Raw genomic sequence first — 26,764 nt, 5'->3', positions numbered from 1 at the left:
TTGCATTTCATGATTATGAAATCTGGCAAATGGATGTCAAAACTGCATTCTTGAATGGATTTCTGGAAGATAAGTTGTATATGATGTAGCCAGAAGGTTTTGTTGATCCAAAAGGTGCTAACAAAGTATGCAAGCTCCAGCGATCCATTTATGGACTGGTGCAAGCATCTCGGAGTTGGAATAAATGCTTTGATAGTGTGATCAAAGCATATGGTTTTATACAGACTTTTGGAGAAGCCTGTATTTACAAGAAAGTGAGTGGGAGCTCTGTAGCATTTCTGATATTATATGTAGATGACATATTATTAATTGGAAATGATATAGAATTTCTGGATAGCATAAAGGGATACTTGAATAAAAGTTTTTCAATGAAAGATCTAGGTGAAGCTGCTTACATATTGGGCATCAAGATCTATAGAGATAGATCAAGATGCTTAATAGGACTTTCACAAAGCACATACCTTGATAATTTTTTTGAAAAAGTTCAAAATGGATCAGGCAAAGAAAGGGTTCTTGCCCGTGCTTCAAGGTGTGAAGTTGAGTCAAACTCAATGCCCGACCACAGCAGAAGATAGAGAGAAAATGAAAGATGTTCCCTATGCTTCAGCCATAGGCTCTATCATGTATGCAATGCTGTGTACCAGACCTGATGTATGCTTAGCAATAAGTTTAGCAGGGAGGTACCAAAGTAATCCAGGAGTGGATCACTGGACAGCGGTCAAGAACATCCTGAAATACCTGAAAAGGACTAAGGATATGTTTCTCGTATATGGAGGTGACAAAGAGCTAGTCGTAAATGGTTACGTCGATGCAAGCTTTGACACTGATCCGGACAATTCTAAATCGCAAACCGGATACGTGTTTTTATTAAACAGTGGAGCTGTAAGTTGGTGCAGTTCTAAACAAAGCGTCGTGGCGGGATCTACATGTGAAGCTGAGTACATAGCTGCTTCGGAAGCAGCAAATGAAGGAGTCTGGATGAAGGAGTTCATTACCGATCTAGGTGTCATACCTAGTGCATCGGGACCAATGAAGATCTTCTGTGACAATACTGGTGCAATTGCTTTGGCAAAGGAATCCAGATTTCACAAGAGGACCAAGCACATCAAGAGACGCTTCAATTCCATCCGGGACCAAGTCCAAGTGGGAGACATAGAAATTTGCAAGATACATACGAATCTGAATGTTGCAGACCCATTGACTAAGCCTCTGTCACGAGCAAAACATGATCAGCACCAAGACTCCATGGGTGTTAGAATCATTACTATGTAATCTAGATTATTGACTCTAGTGCAAGTGGGAGACTGAAGGAAATATGCCCTAGAGGCAATAATAAAGTTATTATTTATTTCCTCATATCATGATAAATGTTTATTATTCATGCTAGAATTGTATTAACCGGAAACATGATACATGTGTGAATACATAGACAAACATATAGTCACTAGTATGCCTCTACTTGACTAGCTCATTAATCAAAGATGGTTATGTTTCCTAACCATAGACATGTGTTGTCATTTGATTAATGGGATCACATCATTAGGAGAATGATGTGATTGACATGACCCATTTCGTTAGCCTAGCACTTGATCGTTTAGTATATTGCTATTGCTTGCTTCATGACTTATACATGTTCCTGTAACTATGAGATTATGCAACTCCCGTTTATCGGAGGAACACTTTGGGTACTACCAAACGTCACTACGTAACGAGTAAAGAGACTTGCCGGTAACAAGATTGAACTAGGTATTGGATTCCGACGATCAAATCTTGGGCAAGTAACATACCGATGACAAAGGGAACAACGTATGTTGTTATGCGGTTTGACCGATAAAGATCTTCGTAGAATATGTAGGAACCAATATGGGCATCCAGGTTCCGCTATTGGTTATTGACCGAGAATAGTTCTAGGTCATGTCTACATAGTTCTCGAACCCGTAGGGTCCGCACGCTTAACGTTACGATGACAGTTTTATTATGAGTTTATAAGTTTTGATGTACCGAAGTTTGTTCAGAGTCCCGGATGTGATCACGGACATGATGAGGAGTCTCGAAATGGTCGAGACATAAAGATTGATATATTGGACGACTATATTCGGACACCGAAAGTGTTCCGGACGTTGTCGGAGAAAACCGGAGTGCCGGAAGGTTACCGGAAAACCTCGGGAGAGATAATGGGCCACATGGGCCTTGGTGGAAAGAGAGAGGGGCGGCCAGGGTGGGCCGCGTGCCCCCTCTCCCTCTGGTCCGAATTGGACTAGGAGGGGGGGCGGCGCCCCCCTCTTTCCTTCCCACCTCTCCCCCTTCCTTCCCCTCCTAGTAGGAGTAGGAAAGGGGGAGTCCTACTCCTACTAGGAGGAGGACTCCTCCTCCTTGGCGCGCCCACAAGGGCTGGCCGGCCTCCCCCCTCCCTCCTTTATATACGGGGGCAGGGGGCACCCCATGACACACAAGTTGATCTACGGATCGTTCCTTAGCCGTGTGCGGTGCCCCCCTCCACCATATTCCACCTCGGTCATATGGTCGCGGAGTTTAGGCGAAGCCCTACGCCGGTAGAACATCATCATCGTCACCACGCCGTCGTGCTGACGGAACTCATCCCCGAAGCTTTGCTGGATCGGAGCCCGGGGATCGTCATCGAGCTGAACATGTGCTGAACTCGGAGGTGCCGTACGTTCTGTGCTTGGATCGGTCGGATCGTGAAGACGTACGACTACATCAACCGCGTTGTCATAACGCTTCCGCTTAAGGTCTACGAGGGTACGTGGACAACACTCTCCCCTCTCGTTGCTATGTCATCACCATGATCTTGCGTGTACGTAGGAATTTTTTTGAAATTACTACGTTCCCCAACACTCTTCTCATCCCGGCATACAGATGCAATAACACCCCTATTACCATTCCTAGCAACTGCCCTATCCACATTAAATTTATGTACTTTGTTATCTGTATAAGATTTTAATGTGAAATATTTTGGATGTAAGTATTATCGGACGTTGGAGAGGATACTTCTCATGGTGTCGAATTATGCACAATGAAATTTTAGAGTCTTTGAATGGTGTAGATATTCCTATATGAAATATACATACCTTATTTCCTTTTTGTGAGAACAATCACTATTGTTCCAACATACTCCCTCCATTCCAAAATGTAGTGCTTCCTCTATTTCTGTGCTTCAACTTTGACCATCAATTTAATCAACGAGACCGAACTGCGGCGGGAGCAAAATTTATACCAGTGAATTTTCTTTCCCACCACAGTCGGTCTCATTGGTTAAATTTATGGTCAAAATTAGACCTCGGTAAGCGCGGGCGCACTATATTTTGGAATGGAGGGAGTGATACTTAAGGTGTAAAGGTGACACTGCCCTATTAATCTAATCATTTTTCTTCTCTTTAAGGCTCTGAATACTATCTCATGGGAATCCGGTACTACTAGTATCGCATGTGAATGAAGTGTTGTATTTTTTCATTGACACATTGAACTTTTTGCAACATGGAGTTACACAAACCTCAAAAGTTAATTTGGATGTATAGGATGGCTTGTATGAATATCTTTGTATGATCAGCATCTTAGTAACACAACATATCTCCCTGCAAAAAGGAAAAAAGATATCATTCATCTTACGCAGTGCGAGAAAGTCAAGTTTTCTAGAATAATTATTTAATTATCACATAAATAATGGCAAAAATTCCATGGATGATACATTGCAATTATTACATATTGAAAACATCTAAAGCAACCTTACTAGGGACACATCTTTTATGAATCAAACCGGTGTTGGTACAATACAAAGAGGCACGACCTTCCACTAGTGCAGAACCGGGCTATAGCACCGGCTCATAAGGGCCATTAGTGCCGGTTCTGTAACCGGTACTAAAGGGGGGACCTTTGGTCCCCCCCTTTAGTACTGGTTCGGCACGAACCGCCACTGAAGTGCCACCACGTGGCACAAGCCAGGACCGGGTGCGGGGAGACCTATAGTACCGGTTGGTAACACCAACCGGTACTAAATGTTCGGGGGGTTTTGCTTTTATTTTTTATTTTTCCTTTAGTTTTGTGTTTTCAATTTAATTTAGAGATTGTTTTTACATTACAATGAGTTGTTAAATCATTAGGTGAAAGTACCCGCAGATTAGTTTCAACTGGATGCATGCATGGATCCTAGCTAAGTGATCAAAGTATATATGCCATATCCATATATATTACTTGATCACTTATATTAGGTGAGCAAGTAATTAATATGGATATGGCATATATATACTTGATCACTTAGCTAGCTAGGATCCATCTAGTTGAAACTAATGTGCGGTTTCTTTCATAAATGATATAATAACTCATCATCATAATATTAATATAAAAACTATTGCATCATATATATCATCACCAACAAGTTAACAATATACAAGTAAACTAATGTACTAAGTTATTTAAATATTGAATAGCAGGTGTAATAGATGAGTTTTCGTCCGAAACCCTGATACTTCCTAAGAGATTGTCCAGTTTGTACACGAAGTGCATCCAGTTTTTGCCGTAACCCTCTCTACTTTTTTGCACATGCTATGCGGGTGAAATGATGATACCTTGCCAAGTTTCAACCTTTTCAGAGTTCATTTTGTAGTGCCTTTCAGTTTCACAGTGATTTAGCTCTGAAAACAAATCAGTAAATGCATCAAAAATAGCAAATTATGTCAGAAAGGTTTGAAAGTTGATGATGTGGATTTGAATTATTCATCTGAACGCAAATTTTTTTTGGAGTTGTACTAAGTTATTAAAATATTGAATAGGCGGCGTAACAGATGAGTTTTTGTCTGAAACCCTGATACTTCCTGAGAGATTGTCCAGTTTGTACACGAAGTGCATCCAGTTTTTGCCGCAACCCTCTCTAATTTTTTGCACATGCTATGCGGGTGAAATTATGATACCTTTCCAAGTTTCAACCTTTTCAGAGTTCATTTTGTAGTGCTTTTCACTTTCACGGTGATTTAGCTCTGAAAACAAATCAGCAAATGCATCGAAAATAGCAAATTATGTCAGAAAGGTTTGAAAGTTGATGACGTGGATTTGAATTGTTCATCCGAGCGCAAAAAAGGTCTGGAGTTGTACTAAGTTATTAAAATATTGAATAGCCGGTGTAACAGATGAGTTTTCGTCTAAAACCCTGATACTTCCTAAGAGATTGTCCAGTTTGTACACGAAGTGCATCCAGTTTTTGCCGCAACCCTCTCAACTTTTTTGCACATGCTATGCAGTGAAATGATGATACCTTGCCAAGTTTCAACCTTTTCAGAGTTCATTTTATAGTGTTTTTCACTTTCACGGTGATTTAGCTCTGAAAACAAATCAGTAAATGCATCGAAAATAGCAAATTATGTCAGAAAGGTTTGAAAGTTGATGACGTGGATTTGAATTGTTCATCCAAATGCAAAACAAGTCCGGAGTTGTACTAAGTTATTAAAATATTGAATAGCCGGTGTAACAGATGAGTTTTCATCCGAAACCCTGATACTTCCTAAGAGATTGTCCAGTTTCTACACGAAGTGCATCCAGTTTTTTCCCTACCCTCTCTACTTTTTTGCACATGCTATGCGGGTGAAATGATGATACCTTTCCAAGTTTCAACCTTTTCAGAGTTCATTTTGTAGTGCTTTTCACTTTCATGGTGATTTAGCTCTGAAAACAAATCAGTAAATGCATCAAAAATAGCAAATTATGTCAGAAAGGTTTGAAAGTTGATGATGTGGATTTGAATTGTTCATCTGAACGCAAAAAAAATCTGGAGTTGTACTAAGTTATTAAAATATTGAATAGGCAGTGTAACAGATGAGTTTTCGTCCGAAACCCTGATATTTCCTAAGAGATTGTCCAGTTTGTACACGAAGTGCATCCAGTTTTTGCCGTAACCCTCTCTATTTTTTTGCACATGCTATGCGGGTGAAATGATGACACCTTTCCAAGTTTCAACCTTTTCAGAGTTCATTTTGTAGTGCTTTTTCACTTTCACGGTGATTTATCTCTGAAAACAAATCAGTAAATGCATCGAAAATAGCAAATTATGTCAGAAAGGTTTTAAAGTTGATGACGTGGATTTGAATTGTTCATCTGAATGCAAAAAAGTCCGGAGTTGTACTAAGTTATTAAAATATTTAATAGCCGGTGTAACAGATGAGTTTTCGTCCGAAACCTTGATATTTCCTAAGAGATTGTCCAGTTCGAATCGGCTCTTGTGTAAACATGTAAAAATATACATAAAATATACTGTTCAGTACCGCCTTTCAGACGAAACGCACTACTGCTACAGAGAAATACATCAAAAAATACATTGCTCATCAATGATCTTTTTGTGTACAATCTGAATTGTCAATATGAGTCCTCTCCGGTAGGAACCGGGGAAGACTCATATTGCAGCCACAAATTCTACACATAGAGTTCAATGAAGACCAAGTGGTTGTGATAGTTTGATAAGTAACATATTTAAGGTGGTAAAAACTCTGTTAGCGGAGCAAGGTGGGACTAAAAAACCGCTGTCAACTAGGAACCTCTAGTAACGGTTTGTGGCATGAACCGGTACTAAAGGTGCCGGTGGGCCCCCAGCCTGACCACAGACTGCAACAACCACTTTAGTACCGGTTCGTGGCTTGAACCGGTACTAAAGGGTCGCCACGAACCGGTACTAATGATCTCTGCCCCTAGCCGTCTGGACCGGCACTAATGATCACATTAGTGCCGGTTTTGTTACAAACCGGGACTAATGTGCTTCACATTAGGCCCTTTTTCTACTAGTGTTCGTTAGTGATAGGACAAACTTTTCTTCCATATTAATTCCACCCCTTTCAAACTCAATAGGGAAACTCCATTTAAACTGATTTAACAATGAAGCGAGGATCAAATGCACCGTTCTAATAGCCAATGGCATTCCAGGGCAGATCCGACGTCCAACACCAAATGGAAGGAGCTCAAAATCAGCACCCCTAAAGTCAATTGTTGAACCCAAGAACCTCTCTGGCATATGCTTCTCAGGCTCAGACCATACATCTTTATCTCAACCTATCGCCCATACGTTTATGAAAACACGTGAATCTTTAGGTATTGTGTAACCTTCTATTTCCACTGTCCTCTCAGGTTTGTGTGGCAACAAGAGTGGCCCGGGAGGATGAAGTGAAAAATTCTCTTTTATGACAGCTTGGAGATAGGGCAACCGAACAATATCATCTTCTTCAATGTTTCTTTTGAAGCCAATAACTTCTGCAAGTTCGTTGCAAGCGCTGGACATTGATGATGGGTTTTGGAGAAGCTCTGTCATTGCCCATTCCACTATGCTAGAGCTTGTGTCACTACCAGCAGAGAACAAATCCTAACATGAAAAATATAATGTCATGTTTATAGTCTAGTAAAAATAGCTATTTAGATACACTAAACAAGCACCACATAGAGTATAATTGATTATTTGTTGTAGAAGAACTTAAATTTTCTTTGAACTACGCACAGCGGTACTGTTAGAACTTCAATTTTATTTGCTATGTCGTGGAATTTTGAAGTATGTTAATATCTTGTATGTCCTTGCTAACTGGAAAATTATGGTTACTGGGAGAAGTGATCGTAGCATCTGTCAGTCCAGCAGGTCCTTGCTGTCCTCGCGCGCCGCCACATCGAGCAGCACGTCGAGGAAGTCGTTCTTCCTGGGCTGGCCGGCGTCGTGGCTGCGCAGCCTCTGGTCCACCTCGGCGTCGAACACCACATGCAGCCGTGCGAGCAGCTGCGCCAGCCACCGGCGGGTGCCCTGCAGGCCGGTCGGCGAGCAGCGGGAAGAAGTCTCACACGTTGGGGCTCCCCACGGCCTGCATGATGGCCGTCACCACCTGTTGGAACTCGAGCGGCCGCGGTCGTCGAGGCTCGTCAGGTCGGTGGAGAAGATGGTGCGGGAGAGGAGGTTCAAGCTCGTCATGAATGCCACGCGAATGATGTTCACCGGCGAGCCCTCGCGCGCCAGCCGCGCGACGTGGTCCACGAGCTCCCGTACCTTGTCGCTCCGGAGGTGGCGCAACGTGTCGAGCCGGTGTGGGGCGAAGAGCTCCGTGGCCATCATCTTGCGCAGTGCGCGCCACCGCGGCGTAGTGGGCAGCCAGGCCACAGAGCCCGCCGCGTGCTCGCCGGTGGCGTCAGGCATGGACCGGGTGGCGAACGCGGAGTCGTGGCGCTGTAGCAACTCCCGGGCCATGGCGGGGGAGGAGACAGATGTCTACTACACAACCTTCTTCTTGTAGACGTTGTTGGGCCTGCAAGTGCACAGGTTTGTAGGACAGTAGCAAATTTCCCTCCAGTGGATGACCTAAGGTTTATCAATCCGTAGGAGGCGTAGGATGAAGATGGTCTCTCTCAAGCAACCCTGCAACCAAATAACAAAGAGTCTCTTGTGTCCCCAACACACCCAATACAATGGTAAATTGTATAGGTGCACTATTTCGGCGAAGAGATGGTGATACAAGTGCAAAATAGATAGTAGATAAAGGTTTTTGTATTCTGAAATAATAAAAACAGCAAGGTAACGAGCGATAAAAGTGAGCGTAAATGGTATTGCAATGGTAGGAAACAAGGCCTAGGGTTCATACTTTCACTAGTGCAAGTTCTCTCAACAATAATAACATAGATAGATCATATAACAAGCCCTGAACATGCAACAAAGAGTCACTCCAAAGCCACTAATAGCGGAGAACAAACTTAGAGATTATGGTAGGGTACGAAACCACCTCAAAGTTATTCTTTCGGATCGATCTATAAAAGAGTTAGTACTAGAATAACACCTTAAGACACAAATCAACCAAAACCCTAATGTCACCAGGATACTCCATTGTCACCTCAAGTATCCGTGGGCATGATTATACGATATGCGTCACACAATCTCAGATTCATCCAACCGACATAAAAGTACTTCAAAGAGTGCCCCAAAGCTACTACCGGAGAGTCAAGAACGTGTGCCAACCCTATGCATAGGTTCCGAATGTCACGAAACCCACAAGTTGATCACCAAAACATAAATCAAGAGGCACATGATATCCCATTGTCACCACAGATAAGCACGGCAAGACATATATCAAGTGTTCTCATAAAATACTCAATCCGATAAGATAAGTTCAAAGGGGAAACTCAATTCATCACAAGAGAGTAGAGGGGGAGAAACATCATAAGATCCAACTACAATAGCAAAGCTCGGGATACATCAAGATCGTGCCATAGAGGGAACACGAGAGAGAACATGAGAGAGAGAGAGATCAAACACATAGCTACTGGTACATACCCTCAGCCCCGAGGGTGAACTACTCCCTCCTCATCATGGAGAGCGCCAGGATGATGAAGATGGCCACCTGTGAAGGATCCCCCCTCCGACAGGGTGCCGGGAAGGGCTCCCGAGAGGTTTTTGGTGGCTACAGAGGCTTGGAGCGGCGGAACTCCCGATCTATCTTGATTTCTGATGGTTTTAGGGTACGTAGGGTTATATAGGTGAAAGAAGTCAGTCGGGGGGTGCTCGAGGGGCCCACGAGATAGGGGGCCGCCACCATGTAAGGGGGGCACGCCCTCCTATCTTGTGGCCTCCTCGAGGCTCTTCTGACATGAACTCCAAGTCTCCCGGATCATAATCTTCCAAAAAATCACGTTGCCGAAGGTTTCATTCCGTTTGGACTCCGTTTGATATTCCTTTTCTTCGAAATACTAAAACAGGCAATAAAACAGCAATATGGGCTGGGCCTCCGGTTAGTAGGTTAGTCCCAAAAATGATATAAAAGTGTATAATAAAGCCCATAATCATTCAAAACAGGTAATATAATAGCATGGAACAATCAAAAATTATAGATACGTTGGAGACGTATCAAGCATCCCCAAGCTTAATTCCTGCTCGTCCTCGAGTAGGTAAATGATAAAAACAGAATTTTTGATGTGGAATGCTACCTAGGATGCTTCTCAAACTAATTTCTCTTTATTGTGGCATGAATATTCAGATCCAAATGAATACTAAATAAAAGTTCATATTGACATAAGAAATAGTAATACTTCAAGCATACTAATCAAAGTAATCATGTCTTCTCAAAATAACATGGTTAAAGAAAGTTATCCCTACAAAATCACATAGTCTGACTGTTGCTCTATCTTCATCACACAAAGTATTTAATCATGCACAACCCCGATGACAAGCCAAGCAATTGTTTCATACTTTAATAATCTCAAACCCTTTCAACTTTCACGCAATACATGAGCGTGAGCCATGGACATAGCACTATATGTGGAATAGAATGGTGGTTTTGGAGAAGACAAAAAGGAGAATATAGTCTCACATCAACTAGGCGTACCAACGGGCTATGGAGATGCCCATTAATAGATATCAATGTGAGTGAGTAGGGATTTCCATGCAACGGATGCACTAGAGCTATAAATATATGAAAGCTCAACAAAAGAAACTAAGTGGGTGTGCATCCAACTCGCTTGCTCACGAAGACCTAGGGCACTTTTGAGGAAGCCCATCATTGGAATATACAAGCCAAGTTCTATAATGAAAAATTCCCACTAGTATATGAAAGTGACAACAAATGAGACTCTCTATCATGAAGATCATGGTGCTACCTTGAAGCACAAGTGTGGAAAAAGAGATAGTAGCATTGTCCCTTCTCTCTTTTTCTCTCATTTCTTTTCCTTTTCTTTTTCTCTTCTTTTCTTTCTTTCTTTGGCCTTCTTTTTTTTTCTTTTTGGCCTTTCTCCTTTTTTTTCTTCTTTTTCTTTTTTTTCTTTTTGTAAAGTCCGAAGTCTCATCCCGACTTGTGGGGGAATCATAGCCTTCATCATCCTTTCCTCACTAGGACAATGCTCTAATAATGAAGATCATCACACTTTTATGGATTTACAACTCAAAGCTAGAACAAGATATGACTCTATATGAATGCCTCTGGCGGTGTACCGGGATATGCAATGAATCAAGAGCGACATGTATGAAAATTATGAAGATGGCCTTGCCACAAATACAATGTCAACTACATGATCATGCAAAAAGCAATATGACAAAAGTAATGCGTGTCATATGAACGAAATGGTGGAAAGTTGCATGGAAATATATCTCGGAATGGCTATGGAAATGCCATAATAGGTAGGTATGGTGGTTGTTTTGAGGAAGATAAATGGTGGGGTGTATGGTACCGGCAAAAGTTGCGCGGTACAAAAGAGGCTAGCAATGGTGGAAGGGTGAAAGGGTGCGTATAATCCATGGACTCAACACTAATCAAAAGAACTCATATACTTGTTGCAAAAATTTAGAAGTCACCAAAAACCAAAGTACTACGCTCATGCTCCTAGGGGGATAGATTGGTAGGAAAAGACCATCGCTCGTCCCCGACCGCCACTCATAAGGAAGACAATCAATAAATAAAATTATGATCCAACTTCATCACAAAGAGGTTCACCACACGTGCATGCTACAGGAATCACAAACTTCAACACAAGCATTCTTTAAATTCATAATCACCCAACTAGCATGACTTTAATATCACTACCTCCATATCTCAAAACAATTATTAAGCATCAAGTCGATCATACCATCCAATTCACTTCCTATGATAGTTTTCATTCAAATTACCATGCTGTTTAAGACTCTCAAAATAATATAAGTGAAGCATGAGATACTAGCAATTTCTACAAAATATAACCACCGTTGTGCTCTAAAAGATATAAGTGAAGCACTAGAGCAAACGACAAACTACTCCGAAAGATATAAGTGAAGATCAATGAGTAGCTAAATAATTATGCAACTATATGAAGACTCTCTCTCATTAAAGAATTTCAGATCTTGGTATCTTATTCAAACAGCAAGCAAAACAAAATAAATGACATTGCAATGATAGCACAACTCATGTGAAGAAGCAAAAACTTAGGCTCAACCGATACTAACCTATAGTTGTTGAAGAAGAAAGGTGGGATGCCTACCGGGGCATCCCCAAGCTTAGATGCTTGAGACTTCTTGAAATTTTATCTTGGGGTGCCTTGGGAACCCCCAAGCTTGAGCTTTTGTGTCTCCTTAATTCCTCTCATATCATGGTTTCTTCTTTTTTATCAAAAAGCTTCATTCACAACAAACTCAACAAGAACTCATGAGATCGGTTAGTATAAACCAATGCAAAACCTTATCATTTTCTACTGTAACAAATCACTTAAATATTCAACATTGCATACTAAATGCCTCTGCATATTTAATACTCCTATCCTCAAATAGAATCATTAAACAAGCAAACATATGCAAACAATGCAACCATAACAGCAATCTGCCAAAACAGTACAGTCTGTAAAGAATGCAAGAGTATCAATACTTCCCTGACCCAAAAATTATGAACTAAAATTCCCACTGTAATAAAATTTTCAGATCTCAATATGCTAAAAGATTCAACGTTATACCATTCTCTGACTTTTCTAGGGAATTTTTGCAACAGCGGTAAACTTTCTGTTTTCAAACAGCAACATGTATACTAGCAAAACAAGCATGGCAAAGGCTATCCTTCACATTTTTTATTGAAACTAAAGGTGCAAAACATTATTCTAACTAAAAGCAAACAAAAACTAACAAAAGAAAATGACGCTCCAAGCAAAACACATATCATGTGGCGAATAAAAATATAGCTCCAAGTAAAGTTACCGATGAACGAAGACGAAAGAGGGGATGCCTTCCGGGGCATCCCCAAGCTTAGGCTCTTGGTTGTCCTTTAATATTACCTTGGGGTGCCTTGGTCATCCCCAATCTTAGGCTCTTTCCACTCCTTATTCCATAGTCCATCGAATCTTTACCCAAAACTTGAAAACTTCAACCACACAAAACTCAAAACAAAACTCGTAAGCTCCGTTAGCATAAGAAAATAAAACCACCACTTAGGTACTGTAATGAACTCATTCTAAATTCATATTGGTGTAATATCTACTTTATTCTAACATCTCTATGGTTCATACCACTTAATACTACCCATAGATTCATCAAAATAAGCAAACAACACATAGAAAACAGAATCTATCAAAAACAGAACAGTCTGTAGTAATATGTATAAAACATATACCTCTGGAACCCCAAAAATTATGAACTAAATTTCTGGACCTGAGTAATTTATCTATTAATCATCTGCAAAAAGAATCAACCTAAAAGCACTCTCCAGTAAACAATGGCAGCTAATCTTGTGAGCGCAAAAGTTTCTGTTTTTTTACAGCAAGATCACATAAACTTCCCCCAAGTCTTCCCAAAGGTTCTACTTGGCACTTTATTGAAACAAAAGCTATAAAACATGATTACTACAGTAGCATAATCATGTTAACACACAAAAACAGTAAGGTTAAATATTGGGTTGTCTCCCAACAAGTGCTTTTCTTTAATGCCTTTCTAGCTAGGCATGATGATGGCAATGATGCTCACATAAAAGATAAGAATTGAAACATAACGGGAGCATCATGAAGCATATGACTAGCACATTTAAGCCTAACCCAATTCCTATGCATAGGGATTTTGTGAGCAAAAAACTTATGGGAACAATAATCAACTAGCGTAGGAAGGTAAAACAAGCATAGCTTCAGAATTTTCAACACATAGAGAGGAAACTTGATATTATTGCAATTCCTACAAGCATATATTCCTCCCTCATAATAATTTTCAGTAGCATCATGAATGAATTCAACAATATAACCAGCACCTAAAGCATTCTTTTCAAGATCTACTAGCATAGAAAATTTACTATTCTCCACATAAGCAAAATTCTTCTCATGAATAGTGGGAGCAAACTCAACAAAATGATTATCATGTGAGGCATAATCCAATTGAAAACTAAAATCATGATGACAAGTTTCATGGTTATCATTATTCCTAATAGCATACAAGTCATCACAATAATCATCATAGATATCAACTTTGTTCTCATAATCAATTGGAACCTCTTCCGAAATAGTGGAATCAACACTAAATAAAGTTGACACTCTTCAAAATCCACTTTCATCAATATAATCATCATAAATAGGAGGCATGCATTCATCATAATAAATTTTATCATCAAAACTTGGGGGACAAAAAATATCATAATCATCAAACATAGCTTCCCCAAGCTTGTGGCTTTGCATATCATTAGCATCATGGATATTCAAGGAATTCATACTAACAACATTGCAATCATGCTCATCACACAAAGATCTACTACCAAACATTCTATAGATTTCTTCTTCTAGCACTTGAGCAAAATTTTCCTTTTCATCAAACTCATGAAAGATATCAAAAAGACGAAGCGTATGAGACAAACTTAACTCCATTTTTTTGTAATTTTTCTTTTATAAACTAAACTAGTGATAAAACAAGAAACAAAAAGATTTGATTGCAAGATCTAAAGATATACCTTCAAGCGCTAACCTCCCCGACAACGGCGCCAGAAAAGAGCTTGATGTCTACTACACAACCTTCTTCTTGTAGACGTTGTTGGGCCTGCAAGTGCACAGGTTTGTAGGACAGTAGCAAATTTCCCTCCAGTGGATGACCTAAGGTTTATCAATCCGTAGGAGGCATAGGATGAAGATGGTCTCTCTCAAGCAACCCTGCAACCAAATAACAAAGAGTCTCTTGTGTCCCTAACACACCCAATACAATGGTAAATTGTATAGGTGCACTAGTTCGGCGAAGAGATGGTGCTAAAAGTGCAAAATAGATAGTAGATAAAGGTTTTTGTAATCTGAAATAATAAAAACAGCAAGGTAACGAGTGATAAAAGTGAGCGTAAACGGTATTGCAATGGTAGGAAACAAGGCCTAGGGTTCATACTTTCACTAGTGCAAGTTCTCTCGACAATAATAACATAGATAGATCATATAACAAGCCCTGAACATGCAACAAAGAGTCACTCCAAAGCCACTAATAGCGGAGAAGAAACGTAGAGATTATGGTAGGGTACGAAACCACCTCAAAGTTATTCTTTCGGATCGATCTATAAAAGAGTTCGTACTAGAATAACACCTTAAGACACAAATCAACCAAAACCCTAATGTCACCTAGATACTCCATTGTCACCTCAAGTATCCGTGGGCATGATTATATGATATGCATCACACAATCTCAGATTCATCCAACCAACACAAACTACTTCAAAGAGTGCCCCAAAGTTTCTACCGGAGAGTCAAGAATGTGTGCCAACCCCTATGCATAGGTTTATGAGCGGAACCCGCAAGTTGGTCACCAAAACATACATCAAGAGGCACATGATATCCCATTGTCACCACAGATAAGAATGGCAAGACATACATCAAGTGTTCTCATAAAAGACTCAATCCGATAAGATAACTTCAAAGGGGAAACTCAATTCATCACAGAGAGTAGAGGGGGAGAAACATCATAAGATCCAACTACAATAGCAAAGCTCGGGATACATCAAGATCATTCCATATAGGGAACACGAGAGAGAACACGAGAGAGAGAGATCAAACACATAGCTACTGGTACATACCCTCAGCCCTGAGGGTGAACTACTCCCTCCTCGTCATGGAGAGCGCCGGGATGATGAAGATGGCCACCGGTGAAGGATCCCCCCTCCGGCAGGGTGCCGGGAAGGGCTCCCGAGAGGTTTTTGATGGCTACAGAGGCTTGCGGCAGCGGAACTCCCGATCTATCTTGATTTCTGATGGTTTTAGGGTACGTAGGGTTATATAGGCGAAAGAAGTCGGTCGGGGGGTGCTCGAGGGGCCCACGAGACAGGGGGCCGCCACCCTGTAAGGGGGGCGCGCCCTCCTATCTCGTGGCCTCCTCGAGGCTCTTCCGACGTGAACTCCAAGTTTCCTGGATCATAATGTTCCAAAAAATCACGTTGCCGAAGGTTTCATTCCGTTTGGACTCCGTTTGATATTCCTTTTCTCCGAAATACTGAAACAGGCGACAACAATATGGGCTGGGCCTCCGGTTAGTAGGTTAGTCCCAAAAATGATATAAAAGTGTATAATAAAGCCCATAATCATTCAATAACAGGTAATATAATAGCATGGAACAATCAAAAATTATAGATACGTTGGAGAGGTATTAGAGACCACCACCGTGGTGACTGTGCCGAGGCGCAGGGACATGAGAGGGCCGTGGGTATTGGCCAGGCGGGCGAGGGAGCGGTGCAGCTTCTCGTCGAGGAGGTGGAGGCTGCCGATGAGCGACAGTGGGAGGGGGCCCGACGGGAGGCCGGAGCGCGCGAGAGAGAAGAGGTTCATAGCATCTCCAACAGCCACGCTTCGTGCCGCGTGCTAAAAGCTAGTTTGCCGTGCGCCGTTCGGCTGGTTTTGCGCGGCCACCAGCGCTGGCTCCAACAGCCGCGTTAAAATGCAGCGCGCGTGCCGCTCCAGTAGCGCGCAAAAAATGCAGCGCGCGCGACTTGCTGGGGCATTGCATTTGAAACATTCAAAATGCAATGAACATGACATATAAAATTTCACACAAACAAGTTGATGAATAAAAGTTCATGCCCACAAGTTCATCCAACCAGGTTCAAAATGCAAACCAAGTTCAAGACACAAACGAAAGACACATCAATCCTCTTCCTCGTCTTCGTCCTCATCTTCGGAAGACGATTCTTCCGCCTCCGAAGATGAATCTTCCTCCCTCTCCTCATCACGCACCGCATCACGTGAAGCTCTGATGGTGTTGGCAAGATCTTCAACGACATCTTTATGGGCATGTGTGTGAGGAGGCACATCGAAAGACATTCCACCCATGGCGGCTGGAGGTGCACCCATGCCTCCCATGAGAGAAGCAAAACTCATGCCTCCCATGGCGGCCATAGCGCCGGGGGTGCTCCAAAGCCACCCATGCCTCCCATGGCACCTATACCGCCCATGGTACCTCCGAAGCTACCCAATGCACCCATGGCGCCAAGGCCACCGCCATCCATGCCGCCAAGGCCACCACCACCTATTGTGCCAAGGCCACCGCCACCCATTGCGCCAATGCCACTGCCACCCATTGCGCCAATGCCACCGCCACCCATTGCGTGAACCATGGCTCATTTTTGGATCAACACTTCTTCACGGGAAAGATTGACAAACTCCTTTTGCGCCTCATTGAGGTTAGATGTGTCCAAGAAGAACAAGTGCTTCTCCCATTCCAATAACTTGGCTCGCTCCTCCCTGGCCAACTTCCTCTCATCCAATGCCACTTTCCTTTCCTCGGCGGCCACCCTCCTCTCCTCGGCCGTCAACCTCCTCTCCTCGACCCCGGCATCTTGGTTCCTTGCCATTTTCCTCACCTCGTTGGCTTCTTTTCTTGCCTTCACAATAGCTTCCATAGCATTTTTGAGCTCATCATCTCCTTTCCTCTTCTTCTTTTTGGTTTTGTCTTTCTTGCACCCATCTGGTCGTTTTGGCTTCGAGTATGAAATCGAGTTGGGTATGGGGCTTCTCCTGCCGTCATCACTTGATGCATCCTCCTCCTCCTCCTCATCATCATCATTCAACTCAATTGTTCGCTTGCGTTTGTTGCTCAAATGCAAATCATCCAAATCTTCACGCTTCTTCCATTTCTCATCATCCTTCAACAATTTATAGCAATGAGGCAAGGTAAAGACCCTTCCTTTCTTGATCTTCCCCTTCTTGGTTTTCCTCTCCTCTTCTTTGAACAAGTTTTGTGCAATGTTGTACTACATGAAAACAAAGCAAGTTAGCACTTCGAACACCAACAACAAGTATGATGAACATGTATGAAATGCCACTTACTCTATCATCCTCATTTGTGCCACTTGGGTTCAACTTGTCAACCGCCTTTTGTGCGGCCGCCCACTTTTGACAATCCGAGTTGATTGTCGACCATCGGGACCAAAATGATCTCTCGGAGCAGTCAATTCCACTCATGTTGTGAACATCAAAGTGTTCTTTCATCCGCCCCCAATAAGCATCTCTACTTTGATCACCTCCAACGGATGGATCCCTCGACACTTGCAACCAAGTATTGCATAGTAAGATGTCATCGGCGTTGGTGTAATTGCCCGCTCTTCCTTTCGGCGCGTCGACGATGCCCTCACCCTCCTCGTCCACCTCGAACTCATGGTCTCCGAAATGCATGTCATTGGTTTGAGACCAATGAGAATTGTTGGAGCCAACACCCATAGTTGACATGTATGCATCATCGTTGAGACTACAAATTTTTTTGAACAATGCAAATAAGCTATCTATATGAATGCATTGAAAAAATAACAAGAAAAGAAAAGTTGGAAATAATTTCTACCTTGGGGGCATTTCGTCGAACATATTGTGCGCGTCGGCCGCCGGCTCAATGAGTGAGCTCGCCGGCGCTTCGGTAGCCGCCGCGCCCATCGCACGCCCTGCAAGCTTCTTCCTCATCGCCTTCGAGGTGCCGGAGCCTTCCGCCGCCTTGTTCTTCTTCGCCGATGTCTTGCCCTTCTTTGGCCGCGCCGCATTGGAGTGCTTCGAGGAGGGGGCGGCGTCTCGGGCCGGCGCCGGCGCGACGCCACCCGCTGCCGAGGTCATCCGCGGCGGCATGAAGAGGCCGCGCGCGAGGCCGATGGTCGGAGGAGCTCCGGCGGAGGCGAGGCCAACTCCCCCCGCGCTAGGGTTTGCGGCGGCGACAGCGGTGGAGGGGTCGCGGCTATAGGATGTGGTGAGCGGGGTGCTGGCGCGTGCATCCATGGGTGCAGTTCGCCGGGGCCGGCGCGCGCGGGGCGTAGGAGGCGGAGAGGAGAGAGTGCGGCGCGAGCGCTCGAGTGTGCCGCGCGTGAAAGCGGGCGCCCTAAATACACCGCGCGAGATAGTGAATCCGACCGCGCGCCCAACTCCTTATACGACGCGCGCGGTTATTGCGCGCCCGCTGGAGCCACCCACGGGGTTGCGCGTGCTAAAATGATCAAATTTGCGGCGCGGTGTTTGTTTAGCGCGGCTGTAGGAGATGCTCTGAGGAGGTAAACGGAGAGGAAAGAGACGACGAGCCATGCTAGCCACGGCACAAGCACGGCCACGGGCGCCATTGCTTGCTTCCTTTAATTTGCGCAGTTCAGCACACGACAGGAGCCTGGAATGAAACAACTGATCACTCGAGAGCCGCGATGGCGTGGACGAGCACACCTGCTCCCGGTACTTGTACCAATCGGACAGCGACGCGTTTCAGGCTGTATTGAATGCGGTCGTATAAACACACACCAGACATCCGGATGCAACAGTGGAATACGAAGACGGTTTCGTGTAAACAAACGGTGGTCCCAATGTTTAGGCTACGAGCGACCGATTCAAAATTTAGAATCGTCCACTTTAAAAAAAATTCAAGTTTCATTGTTAAAAACTTAGTACGAGGCTACGAGCGACCGATTAAAATCAAATTTTGTGTCTAGGACTGACATAAAAAATTGCTTAAAATTAGCCCCCTCCGTTTCAAGATATTGTGTGCCCTCGATTTCCGCGCTTCAACTTTGACCATAAATTTAACCAACGAGTCCGGCTGCGGCGGGAGAAAAGTTATATAATTGAAAACTTCTTTAGAATACGAATTCACTGGTATAATTTTGGTCCCGCCGCTATCGGTCTCGGTGGTTAGATTTACTGTCAAAGTTGAACCTCGGAAAACGTGGGCGCGCTATATTTTGGAACGGAGGGAGTATCTCTAAAACTTGTTAACATTTGACAATTTTACATGCAAAAACCATAAGTTTCATAGTTGAAACTTAAAACTTTTGAGGGATTTTTTTTTTACTTTTTTTCTAGAACAGAGGGATTTTTTTACCGTGCACTTGTGCGGGATTCAACAACTTTGTGAATCACGAGACAAATCGAACGGTCGGCACAGCTTGGCAGCTGAGTGCATCGCCGTGCTTGCGAATTTCTGAATCTAAGGAGGCCGGCTACATATTGCATTTGTGCGTACAAACTAGTATGTTTATACTCCCTCCGTCCGAAAATACTTGTCACTAAAATGGATGTATCTAGATGTATTTTAGTTGTAGATACATCTATTTTGATGACAAGAATTTCCGGACGAGGGAGTATAAAATAGGTTCAAGTTTATCGGAATGCATGTATGTTGATAATATTATATCTTTGCTGAGTAAAAAAAAAGTACGTCGCGTGTGACACGCCGGGTGTTGTGGGGACACTTTTTGCTCTTCAATCAACAAAGCAAACCCTCCACCGCGCCCTCTGGTACGACTGATAAGAAAAAAAACGCGTCAAAGAAAAAGAACAATAAGAAAAAAAGAATTTTGTCAAACAGGAGCACGATATGCACATCGCTAAGCATAAAAAAAGTAGCATGGACGAGGTCGCTCTCTCGTACGTTCATGTTCGAACCAGAAAACACCGTCACTTCGCTTGGACGTCGGTCACATAACAGCGTGTGTGGCTGTCATAACTCATATGTATACGCATTAAATATGCTCACGTCCCCCTCCGCTAATACCGCCTACCCCGTGTATCCCGAAGCCAACGGACGCATCACGATTCAGTGAGCAGGCGAGCTCGTCCGCGCCATCGAATTTCCGCTGATCACTCACCCAACGCTATTTATAATGCAAGTAGAGATCTTTGGACATCACGCATGATGAAATATTGCACCTGCACACGATATTACGGAGGGTTTCGTCGAATTGTGCTGAAAGACGCCGCCGGCATAAAGTTGGCAGTTGGTGCATTCGACGCCGTGCTGAGTACAAGTGCAACTGCATGCATGCATGCCGCCGCTTAATTAGTTTGACCATTCGGGCGTCCACACGTACTCCTACGTACCTAAAGCCTGCTCAGGTGCAAGCCGCCGCTCCTACGCCTGAATATGTGACGCTTGTCAGCTCCTCCTTGGAGGCCATGGTGGGCAGGTGATGCGGCCATGGCGACTTCGACGCCCCAAGTGGTTCGTCCCCTGCGGCGGCGACGTTGGATCCGAGCAGAAGCTGGAGAAAGACCCGATCGCGTTTTTATTTTCAATCTGGGGTCCTCTTTGTAAAAGTCAGGGGCTTAGTTGTCTTTGCTATGTTTCTTATGGGTCCCTAGGTAAAATGTACTACCGCACCGCTATAGTAATGCAGTACTAGGCCTTTCTAGGCCTTTCCAGTTCAAAAAAAAAAGTCACGCAAAGTCTTTTCAGCCTTTTTCCTCGGTCTCTTTTCTGTTTGTATACACGTGAAAATTACACCAACCTCTTCCGTTCCTGGATTAGAGGCTTAGAGCCGATTGGAATGCTTCAGAATTTCAACCGGATTCTGCTTTTTTAAGGGAAACATCACTGCTTTATTACCCAACGATATTCAAAGGGATCACTTTTGTGTTTTGCGGGTTATTCAAGGCGGTCGTCAGGCCAACTCCATCGCGCGACCTCAAATTGTGCGCTTTCGTCCGTTTGAGATAAAATACAACCCAACAGATGTATCCAAACGGACAAAGTTGTCCGCTGGTGTCCGTTTTTTATTCTCTCGACCCCAAACCCTGACCAAACTTGCGCTACAAATGGGGTTCGACGGACACGAAATAGACGCTGTCGCTGGTTGCTCTCGTCCGCTCTTGTCCGCTCTATGGCCCACAAATCAGTGGCTGCACATCCCGCTCGCTCCACTGGCTGCTGCCGCACGCCGCAGTCCCTCCGCCTCCCCGCTCGCCGGTCGACTCGCTCGCCGGTCACCGCGCGCCCTCGCCAGTCGTCGTGTCCGCCGTCACTCGACTCGCGCCAGCCGCCGCGCTCGTCGCCGCGCGACCCGTGCCAGCCCCGCGCCCGTCGCCGCGTCCGTGGCCGCGCGGCCCGCGCCCGTCGCCGCGCCAGCCGACGCGCGACCCGCGCCAGCCCCGCATATGTTCCATCCCTGCCGCATTCATCTCCTTTGAGTAGCAGCTCTTCTCCTCTCCATTGTTTCTCTGCTCGAAGAAAGATGAAGCTCTCCATGCAGTCGCTGGCCCGGAAGCTCTCCATCCCATCGCCCAAGCGGGGCAAGAAGCAGCACCAGGACGGCGGCGGCAGCGGCAAGCGGGGCATCTCCCGGAGCGAGGCGCCGTCGTTCGTGTCCGCGTCGTCCTCCTCCACCTCGTCGTCCACCGAGGACGCGCTGCCGAGGGCGTCGATGCCGCGGTCGGTGCTGCCCGCGGAGATCTCGCGGCGGGAGCTGGAGGCTGTGCTCCGGCGGCTGGGCCATGATGAGCCGTCGGACGACGAGCTCGACGCCGTGGCGGCCATCGCGGCTGCCGGGGAGGCCGGCCCCGAGGACGAGCTGATGGAGGCTTTCAATGTGTTCGACGCCGACGGCGACGACTTCATCGGCTTCCAGGACTTCGCGCGCATGATGATGGTGTCCACCACGGCGGCGGCCATCACATCGGCCGGCGGGGCGGCACGGCGAGGCAGCATGGCGAGCTCGGGGCGAGGCGGCGGCGCGCTGCGACGAGCCGGGGCGGACCGTTTGGGTCCCAGAGGCTTGTGTGCGCTGGGCGCAGCGGCCCCATCCGTCTGTCCGCCCCCCAGACGTCCGCCCAATCGCTCCCCAAACGGACGCGCGCGGACGTCCGGATGGGGTAGCGCGGTGGAGTTGGCCTCACATCATCATGAGGCTCCAGGAGCCAAACATGCCTGCCTAATAAGTCAAAGACAGAGAAAATCACAACCTTCAAAATCTATAGCTCGAGCATTCATTTAAAGCATCCACAAATGCACTTGCAAATCCGGTCCCTTAAATGTCCGTGGACGGGTCCGGACGGCCCTTTGTATTTGCCACCGGGCAGCCACACATCGAACGCAAACCCACAAATCCATGCATGTGGATCATATAGCACAAATTTATCACGATTCTACAGTTCAATAAAGCAACAAAAAAATCATAGTTCAACAGTTCGGACAAGGCAAAATGAAATTGAAGCTTGTGGATTACACCCAAGAAGTCGTTGGAGACCTCACTTAATCACCACAAGAAATTGTCGTGGTGAAATCACGGCAGATGCCATGGGATGGGTAAAAGTGGAGGGCTGCAAGTGGACGCCGGAGGCGAGGTTGGCGCGCGAGAGTGTGAGACACAAGACGTACCCAGGTTCGGGGCCCTCCAGGGAGGTAACACCCCTAATCCTGCCGAAATGGGATGATATGCACAAGGGCTACAATGGTGCTCCTGGAGCTGTTTGGCGGAGGAGGAAGAAGGAGCTAGCTCTCCATTCTTGCCTCGCCGACGCCCTGCATGGAGTGCTCCTGGGGGTCGTATAGGCCGGCCCCCATCGCTTGAAAGGTAAAGTTACATGGGCGCGGGGCCCTGGTGTTATCGTCTGAAGCCAGCAGTGAGGCCCGTCGGGTGCAGGTCCTGTCGGCCGTGTGTTACTATTGCACATCTAGCCCCGCGTCATGGAGTGGTTGATGTCGTGGGGCTACAGTGGTGAGCCGCGCTGACGTTGGTCGCCCCGGCCGGCTGACACGGCCGCAGTACTGTAGCCACGCTCTCCCGTCATGGGGGGAGGGGGGTTGTCTTATCGTACGGGTGGATGGGACGACCGCTGACCCGCTGCCTGCCGGTAAGCGGCCAGCCGGCAGGCCAGTTTGCCGCGTCCACCCGGCCCGCGTCGGGGAGCCGGATGGAGAGCCAGCCGGACTGAGGGGCACCAGCCGGGCCGATGTTTTGAAAAAAGGTGCTTTGGCCTGATCCGGGTTCTGGTGCCTACCCGAGGGGTCATCCCCCCGACAGAATTTGATGTCATTTAGCTATTTAAATACTACAAGATGTTATATATATATATATATATATATATATATATATATATATATATATATATATATTATGTAACAATAAGTAGAATAAAGTCTTCAGACTATGTATATTACATTGTGTGAATAAGACATATATTGTAATGTATTTATATTTGAGATTTCTAATATAAATACTATGTATGTTATTTGATGAATATACGAATACAAATAATCTATTCTAAAATATTATCTCTCTATTTATAGAAAATTTACGGGGAACAATCCGATGGAGGAAGAATTATGTTTAGTAGATAGTGCTACCTCTAATACAATTTTAAGGGAAACAAAAAAAATCACTCTTGCTAAGAGAAAGAAAGATGTTATGACCATAACTAGAAGTAGCAAAGCAATTATTGCCTCACGAAGAGCCACATTCACACTCTCCATATGGGTAATACTATTGTAATTTAGAATGCACTCTTGTGTCCTGAATCTACACGTGCCCTTATAAGTTTCAAAGATGTCTGATCTAATGATTTCCATCTAAAAACAATAGTAAGAAAGAACATTTTCTTTTGACAAAAAGCAACAGATATGGGGAACAAACTCTTCAAAAATTATCCGCATTTTCATCCTGATTATACTTTACATACATCAAAGCCGTACCTTGTGTTGCGTACAAAATAATTTTTCAGAATCTTGATAAATTCAAGACTTAGCATGATCACCTCGCATGCATGCTCCTTAGCATTTGGGTTTATCGTAGCCGTGCTTAAATGCTTCCATCACAAAAGTATATGTATTTCACGACTTCTAAAGCGAGATGTTTTATTGGATGTGTTTTATGGGAGCAGCTTACAACGGCAAACAAAACTTTCCTCGTCCAACGGCAAAGAGAGGGTCCTCACCCCGAAGATCCTAGTCCTGCCCAATGTTTATACTTGTAACATTATAATGCAGAGAAGGTGCAATTGGAGCTTGACTGTCAAGGAGTGGTGCACAAGTTGAATCACGCACCAAGAGATCTGTCAGCAGCTGGACCATGGGTGCAAGACATAAAGTCCTTGATGCCATCTTTTTCAGAGGTTAAGGTGTCGTGGGTTAAGCGTTCTGCGAATGTTGCCGCACATAAGTTTGCCAAAGTAGGTGTAGGTGATGAACTTTGTAAGGTTTGGAGGGGGGCTCCCACTGACTTTGTTGGATGTAATTTCGGATGAGATTCCGAACTTTGAACTTTAAATAAAGCGGCAATGTTAACCTAAAAAAAACATTACAAATCACACACGAGAACTTAGATACTGCCCTTTATTTTAAAATATGTCCTCTCCACATAGCACATTTTTAATTGTAACAAAAGTTCAATCTGATGGGAGTGGAGGGAGGGTAGCTAGCTAAAGGAGAGGCTGTCATGCATTGCCACTAGTCTGCAGAACCTTCACAATATTTCTTGCATAAATCGGCTATGAGATAACACAAATTCGTCACGTCGCAACAGTAGCACTTTCGATCTAAATGGCAGGCGTCAGACGCTTTTTTAAGGACGCGCAACCCGTTTGATAAACTGATCTTAGAATTCTCGTCCACACCGTCCATGATTTGACCTAGGTAAACGTTCCTATCCGGTGCGCCGGCCGAAACATCACGCCGGACGCACGCGGGCCTTGCGATCGCTCACGATCGTGGCGACGGGAGCGCTCCTTTCAAATCATTTTTTCTCCGTGCTGATTCGTTCCCTTCTTTCGTCTCCTTCCTTCATCCAAACACAGAAGAAGCACGTGAGGACCTTGACCCGCCAACTACTGTTCCCGTTCGGTTGTGCCCGTTAGTGGCTCGTGCACATATCCCCGCGCGCACAACGCCACGTCGCGCCGCCGCCGTTCCAATACCACGACATGGCCACGCCTCGCCGTGCAATATCCCGCCCCCTCCCCGAGGTTGTAGCTCGCCACAGCCGCCATTGTAGCCCTGACCTATCTGGCCACAACTCTTCCTCTGTCCCAATTGCAACACGGTGCCGCTTGTCGCCTACAAACAAAACTTGCCGACCGTGATTCACAACATCCTACCCCCATCAACCTCGCCGGGCTCGTCGGTGCACTTGTAGCACCATGGCAGCCATGAAAATGGTTTGTAGCAAATTCCATCGCCTATTGTAACTAAAATCGACTGTGGTTGCAGCAAATTATCATCGTCCTCGTCGCAGGTCGCAGCTAAGACACAAAGCTTGAAGCTTTTTGCAATGCTAGCTGTAGCTTTTGTAACCGCTGGTTGCAACTTTTCATTGTCGCCCATGGCTTTTCGTCTCTACGGTTGAAACTTTTTTCATCTACGTATGAAGCTTTTCTCGTTGCCAGATGAAGCTTTTTTTATCACCAGCTGCAACTTTTGGTGGTCGTCCATACCTTTCGTCGTATATGGGCTGAAACTTTTTCCATCTCCTGTTAAAGCATTTTCCGTTACCAGTTGTGGATTTATTGGTGGTTGGTTGCAGCACTGGGCATCTCTCAACGGCGGGCAAGTGAGATGTTGCAAGCGTCAGGGATGAGCGGCGGCGAGCATGCCGGCGAGCTGCGGTCGTCACCACCAGAGCTACAACGGTTGCCATAGGAGCTGCAACCGCATGGAGCGGTCGTTGCATGCATGAAGCCGGTGACGAGGTCGGCTGGCGAGGGGCTAGGATCGGCGACTAGGATGGCCTGCGAGGACGTCCGGTGAGGGTAGTGACAAGAGATGAGGACGGCCGGCGAAGGGCGGTGACTGGAGAACGCGTGCAGCCACCGAGAACGAAAGGGACGATGAGATCGATGCAGATGGATTTCCTCGTATGGGTGCTACTTTGATGCAGACGAGAGTAATCGGACGATTCGCAGCAACCAAATCAGACAGCTGCGGGCTGACCAGCCCAAATTTGGGCCGGCGCGCCGGTGCCTAGCACCCGCCTTGGACCTACGGGTAAAGAGACTGTTAGAATAAATCCGAGGCATTCCGTCGATCATCCAAGGACCAAGCAATCACACAAGCACAACACCGAGATTTGTTAACGAGGTTCACCGATATGGCTACATCCCCGGGGTCTGACTATGGGCGCTCCTCCCCATG

General features: G+C 45.2%; 1 protein-coding gene and 1 pseudogene across 1 annotated transcript; one reads left to right on the top strand and one right to left on the bottom strand.

The window, feature by feature from the left end:
* Positions 1-3,769: 3,769 nt before the first annotated feature.
* LOC119368695 lies at positions 3,770-18,998 on the bottom strand (annotated as a pseudogene).
* Positions 18,999-21,875: 2,877 nt separating this feature from the next.
* Positions 21,876-26,272, top strand: LOC119361361. Its single transcript, XM_037626607.1, has 2 exons — positions 21,876-22,398; positions 26,157-26,272. Exons 1-2 carry the CDS (start codon positions 21,876-21,878, stop codon positions 26,270-26,272), a joined length of 639 nt encoding a protein of 212 aa, XP_037482504.1.
* Positions 26,273-26,764: the final 492 nt, after the last annotated feature.

The sequence above is a fragment of the Triticum dicoccoides genome, chromosome 2B (assembly GCF_002162155.2).
Source record: "Triticum dicoccoides isolate Atlit2015 ecotype Zavitan chromosome 2B, WEW_v2.0, whole genome shotgun sequence".
Taxonomy (NCBI): Eukaryota; Viridiplantae; Streptophyta; class Magnoliopsida; order Poales; family Poaceae; genus Triticum; species Triticum dicoccoides.
The sequence above is the reverse complement of the archived record's forward strand: the minus strand, read 5'-3'. Positions and strand labels throughout refer to the sequence as shown.